This window comes from Medicago truncatula, chromosome 2 (assembly GCF_003473485.1).
Source record: "Medicago truncatula cultivar Jemalong A17 chromosome 2, MtrunA17r5.0-ANR, whole genome shotgun sequence".
Taxonomy (NCBI): domain Eukaryota; kingdom Viridiplantae; phylum Streptophyta; class Magnoliopsida; order Fabales; family Fabaceae; genus Medicago; species Medicago truncatula.
In genome coordinates this window covers 47,701,323-47,707,597 of record NC_053043.1, presented here as the reverse complement: position 1 = coordinate 47,707,597, position 6,275 = coordinate 47,701,323, and the positions used below count along the sequence as shown (strand labels likewise).

The window sequence follows — 6,275 nt, the reverse complement described above, 5'->3', positions numbered from 1 at the left end:
AGTAGGACGTCATAGACTGTGTATTCTGAAAAAAAATTCATGGTCCATATCACCAGGTGATATATAATAGTAGTAGTTAAATAAGAGAGTCAAACATACACAGCAAATTGTAATTGAAAAATTCTTTTGGGAAGGTCCATGGTTAATCCCACTAGTATTCCCTAGTCTATTGAGAATTTGCTTTGTCCTTTTCTATAGAACTACTTTCAAAATAATCATCTCTTCTAAAGGATATACTTGAAAAATCAATTGTAATCAAGTTAAATACTACTATCAACTTTTTGAATTCTCATGATTTAGAACATGTTTGGAATAGCAATAGATATAGTCATATATATAGACGCGCGTCAAAGCTGAAGCACATAGTTGTACCTTCTGCAACAGGTAGCCTTGGACCACAAGAAATTGAAAACTCAACTCAGTTCCAAATATATACTTAAGCATCAAGATCATAAATTTAGCGATCCGTTAGTCAACCAAACGGCATTCCAGCTAAGTACATAATTCAATAAAGTGGGAGCTGAATGAAATTTCTTTTAGGATGTTAAAACTCTGGACTGAAGACTATAGACAACAAAAGAGTAAAGACAAAACAGGTATATAAGAAACCTTTAAAATAAACACTTGGAACTTAGAGGTTAGAATCCTTATGATGATCAATCAATGAAAATTATCCGGTGACAGAAAGGAAGGTAAGAATCTATGTAATGTGCTATCATGTCTACAGTCTACACAGAGACAAGCGAGGAACTCCGCTACTAGTGTGTTGTGTCAAAAAGAGAGAGGACTTAGTGGGACAACTCAGAATTGCAGATTTCACAAATTCACAATGACCACAGCATATACTAAAGAGTAGGCAAGAGAACTATATTACAGAAAGAGACGAAGAAGAAAAAAAAAATCTTTCTGGTCCACACCAAAGTCATGGACCATATCCCTGAACAAAGTTTCATGGTCCAGACCAAGGTGATGTACTTCAACACTTTCACATAAGAAAGAATCAATCAAAGGTAACTGAAATTGAAAATTTCTTCTGGGAAGGAAACAAGCATATATTAGTCAACAAAATAGCATTCTAGCAAAGTACAGAATCCAACAAAATGGGAGCTGAATTAACCCTTTTAGAAAGAATTCAATAAAAGGGTTTCAGGAAGCCGATATAGGTCAGTGTCGTTATCCAAGTAAAACTTTAGTTTATGTGATAGTAGATGTGTACAAAGTTACTATTACAAGCCAGAAACAAGAAGCAATAATTGTCAAACTGTCAAAGTAAAGCTGAAAATCTGAGAGCTTCATACACGTTGTGCAAAAATAAAATTTCAAAGACAGAAACAAGAAGCAATTTCAAATTAAACAAACTTGTCAACTTAGTACATGGTTCATTTCAACCAGAGATATGCTACAAAATCCTTTCACCAACTTGTTTATAGGCATGTTGGTAAGAGAGGGAAAGAATATTAACAAAAAACGTTTTGATTGCTAATATTAAGACAGGTATGCTAAATTGCTAACAGCCTAAAAGGACACTACTACTCTATCCGGGAAGAAATTCTGCTACAATTGTACAGAGTTACTTGTTGCAAAGCTGGGAAGAACATTCATTGTGCAACTGAAGGTTAAGAAAATAAGGCACAGCAGTCGTACCTGAACCTGAAACCATCAAAAGAACCTGATAAGCTTTTCAATGCAACATGCTAACTTAACTAACAGCCAAGTATTACTAGGATTATAATCATACCTTCAACCCAATCAGACAAGTTTGTAAGAATTCAGTAACATATCATTATGCTGGCACCCAACCAGCCGAAGCATACATAATTCGGCCTTTCCAACCTTGAAGCATCCAGTTGTTATCTTCATCAAAGACAAAATCTTTATGGTACCATTCTCTTAGCTTATCTCTAAATCTGACCATTACCTCCTTATCCAGTGGGAGTTGCCTAAAGCCAGCCCTTAGATTCCTAACCTGCCACTGTTTGTATGTCTCGGGCCTCTCAACCCTCTCAAAACCTTCACATGCTACAACATTCATAATCTCCCGGCCCAAAAACTCTCTCTCAATCATCGACCTCCATTCATTTTCACGGGATATGAGAGTATCATACATATCAAACATTGCAGAATAATGGAAAAGTGACTCCTTGAAGCGTGTGGAAAAGAAAGGGGCATTATAAGACCCATTTACTATGGATTGAACAAATATGTGCGGATTTATCTTCCTGATTAACTTCAGAACTGCATCTTTAGGACTGTTCACGTCGATTGTCTCATCATGTAAATTCTTAAACCTTACCAAACAGTTCACAGCCACTACCTCATTGCTCTTAATATTAAGGTCTTCAATTTGAATGGTTTCCCAATTTCGTGATGGTATGGCCTTGTATTCGAAGGAAACATTGAAACGTTCACAATAGTTAGCTAAACGCCGGCCAGTTTCCTCGATTCTCTCTGCCGGTCGAAAGCCAGCTTGGGGATACTCGATTCCTGTGATCCTCAACTTGGGTGGTCCACCCTCTACTTTTGACAAAAACTTAATAAGAATTGGCCACTGGAAACCATATAAGATACCAAAATCAATAATGTGAAGGGTTTCTGCCTTTTCAGCTGTTTTCAATATCATTTTATTTGCAAAGAAATGCGCAAATTTTTTGAAAGGGCAAGCAGAGATAAAAACTTGGTAAGCTTTCAAGAAATCAGCAGCACTAAACATCTTTTGGCTCATATATAATATTTGTGTACCGGTACCAGCACCAACCATGCGCGCTTCAATCGCATTCGCAAAGTAATGAGCCATTCTCTGTGATGCATCACCTGAAGGAGAAGAATGGTTCCTAATCTGCTTCAACAATTCATTAGCAGTCCTATTGTCATTAGCAGATACAGCTTGTGCACACAGAACCAAAAGGGTCCTCAAATCCACAGCATCCCTCTTCCTCCCTTGTTTCTTCGAACGCATCTTCCCTCCATCAAGTTCACCAACCTGTGTTCTACTCTCCACCATGGATCCATCCTTTTGTTCAGCACACAACGGCACATTTTCAACACTAAGTAAAACTCTATCAAACATATCAGATATTTCACTCTCCTCAACGGAAACCGCAGACTGCTTGTTAATTCTTCCTTCTTCATCGTCACTTTCTTGACGCTCGTGATTCTTTCTACTCTTCAACAAACCATGTGAATTCGAATTTGAACTCGAATAACCCGAATTCAAATTTGAACTCGAATAACTCGAATTCGAGTTCTCCCTAACACCACCCTCCATCTTGATCACTCCAACCCTACCCTTAGGCTCATGAGACACTAAACTATCACTAGCATTCTGAAAACCAGTAAAAAGCTGAGCTTTTTGTGGAAGAAACTTGCTAGCTTCCTCTAACCCTTTTCTAAACTGCAAAATAGAATCAGCATCACTAAAAATATTTTGAGCCATAACCCTAGTCTCAGAAGAATCCAAATCAAAAACACCATCACTAATATTACTATTACTCAAATTCAAACCATGATTTGGAACAATAAATTGAGACTTCACTGAATTAAAACCAGAATCACCACCAGAAACTGGTGTATCAGGTGAAAGAGGCTTTAACTCATTAGAACTAGAACTATTACCAGAATCAGTAGTAACACAACAAGTGCTATTAGGAATCTCAAGAACATCAAGAGGGTGTTGATTAGGTGAAAGAGGCAAATTTGATTCCAAAGCATCAAAGAAAATTTTCTCAGTATGTTGAAGACTAAGTGGGTCATAACACATACATGGTTTTTGTTCAAATTCTTCTTCCATTAAAATCTGGCTTATATATTTCACTGTTTCTGAAAAATCAGCATCTTCAAAGGTAGAATCTTTGGTTGTATCAGAAGAAAAAACTAGTGGCTCCGAATTGGATGGGCCCACATAAGGGTTGGTGATGGTGAAATCGTCAAGGTTTGGATTTGGATCAGAGAGAAGGATTAAGTTACCATGGTCATCGAATTTGTAGGTTGTTTCGAATCCGACAAAATTCGGATCCATAGCATGAAGTTGGTTAGTTGTTTGATTCTACGATGGTTTTTGTGTTCAAGTGAAATGAAACATTATAAGTATGGGGGAAACAAAAGTACCATAAACTAAAAACAAAAATGTAATAAAATTTGAAAACAAATGAAATTTTACTATATGATGACTGCGTGAGTACGAATCTTCGTGGAAGGATGTGCGACTGAAAATATGTTGATAAAATCAAATCATGATGAGTATATTCCCTCAATCTTTGATTTTTTATTTTAACAATAATAATGAGGAAAGTTGAGTATAATTCAGTTGGCAAGGATAATATATTATTATTATATGTAGGGGCGATATTCGAATCTCGGATACCCCACTTATTTACTTTAAAAAGTGAATTATAGTCATTAGACTACTTGATCGCGATCACCCGTCACATATTCGTTTCACGAAAAAAGGTGTTTGATCAAACAATCTCAATCGATTTTATGTTTTTTTAGTCCATCGAATGGATACAAGAATCTAGTAAATCATCAATTGTATGGTTATGACATTTTGTCGTGTAAAACTTGAAAATAGGCAAAATAGTCATTGAAATGAACGAGGTTAGACAATTTAGTTATTCTATAACACGCATTGTTAGGGATTGACATGACACGTTAACATGTGACTATTTTTACAAATCATTTTTAAAAAAAGTCAAAACTTACCGACTTCCATTTTGTTATCTCTTTATTTCAAGGGTGCTTAAGGTTAATTAATAGCTTGAGTTTTAACTATAAGTAGTTAATCTATTTATAGAGAGGAAGTAAGTTAATCTCTTTCCTTATTGTATAGGGAGCCTCTATCTTGGATATTGCTCCAAGTCTCCAATGACGTCTTTGGGGTCTAGTGTGGTTTGATTGAGTAAAAGAGGTGTGAGGGAGAGAAGTTTAGGATCCGTTTGATGGTCAGGATAGGATAGATGCAAGATATAATATAAAGTTAGATATAGATAAGATATGATAATGACATGATAAACATTAATCCTATTATGTGTTTGATGTGCACATAATAACAAACATGATATCATTATAATCAAATGAAAAATTGCTCTCATAATTAATTAAATATTATAAAAATGACATGTTATTAATTATAATAGAAAATACATGCTATCATTATTTTAAAAATGACAATATTTTAAAAATGAAAGAATATCAAGATAATAAATAAAAAATGATCTTCTAATCCCATCAGGATAATTTCTAACTCAACTTATACTCAGGATAGAAATTACAATGGAAAGTCAGAATATGATAGAAATATGGTTTATTTTATCCAATCTCTTTGGTGCATCAAACATGAGATTTAAGCACGATATGATTAATGTATCATACTGTCTTCCTATCTTGACAATCGAACGAACCCTTAAGTGATATCATGGTTAAAACTTTCACGACAATTCATAACCACCCAAACATGAGACCTGAAAGAGCAAAATGATTAAATGATCTTCAATGCCATTATTAGATTATGTGCATATGTGTTGTCCAAGTAAGGTTCTCATTACTTAAGAATTCATTGTTGTCTATATTAAAAAAAAAAAGTGTTGATCATTGCAAACATTGTATCGCTTCTTAGGCTCTAGAAAGAAGCGACATAACTATACGAATTTGAAGTGGATTTGAGAAAACCCTGAAAAGAAGAAACACAACTATCACAATTGTCATCGATTAGAACAAATGACTCTTGACATCAATCAATTCAACCATTACTCTTTTAATATATTTTAAATTTTAAAGATATTATAATACTCTAAGAAAAAGATAAAATAATACTTATGATTAATATATTTCAAAACCAGACCTTAACGTATTGCAATTTGTTTGAAAAGATATTTTGATAGTTTAAAACGATGGAGAATGCAATCAAGTAAGAGAAAACAATAGTATCTCAATATCAGTTTTAATACTATCCATGAAGATAAGGATTGAATTTCTTTTGGTTCAAAGAAAAAGAGGTTGAATTTCTCTCAAGTGTCAACGGTGTTCGCTGATAAACTTTTATATACCGAAAGTCACGGATTGTTAAATTTAGCTTGGTTGACAAGCTTACAATTTTCTTAATCAGCACGCAAATTGCATAGACCAGGAACCAAGTAATTTAATATCCTTTTTTTTAAGGAAGTAATTTAATATCCTTTAAAAAAAAAGAAATTTAATATCAACTAACTATAGTAATAATACGTTATATTTAAAAAAATATATATAATATGTTATGCTCTATTTGATTTTTCGCTTAAATA

The 6,275-nt window shown here is 34.1% G+C and overlaps 1 protein-coding gene across 1 annotated transcript; it reads right to left on the bottom strand.

The window, feature by feature from the left end:
- Positions 1-1,270: 1,270 nt before the first annotated feature.
- On the bottom strand, positions 1,271-4,196 carry LOC11414015 (scarecrow-like protein 14). Its single transcript, XM_003597325.4, has 2 exons — positions 1,739-4,196; positions 1,271-1,650 (listed from the first exon to the last, which is right to left on the bottom strand). Exon 1 carries the CDS (start codon positions 4,013-4,015, stop codon positions 1,784-1,786), a length of 2,232 nt encoding a protein of 743 aa, XP_003597373.1. The 5' UTR covers positions 4,016-4,196; the 3' UTR covers positions 1,271-1,650; positions 1,739-1,783.
- Between the last annotated feature and the right edge of the window lie 2,079 nt (positions 4,197-6,275).

Bases quoted from the DNA above. Each gene is read 5' to 3' on its own strand.
- LOC11414015 (XM_003597325.4), bottom strand. From the start codon at position 4,015: ATGGATCCGAATTTTGTCGGATTCGAAACAACCTACAAATTCGATGAC.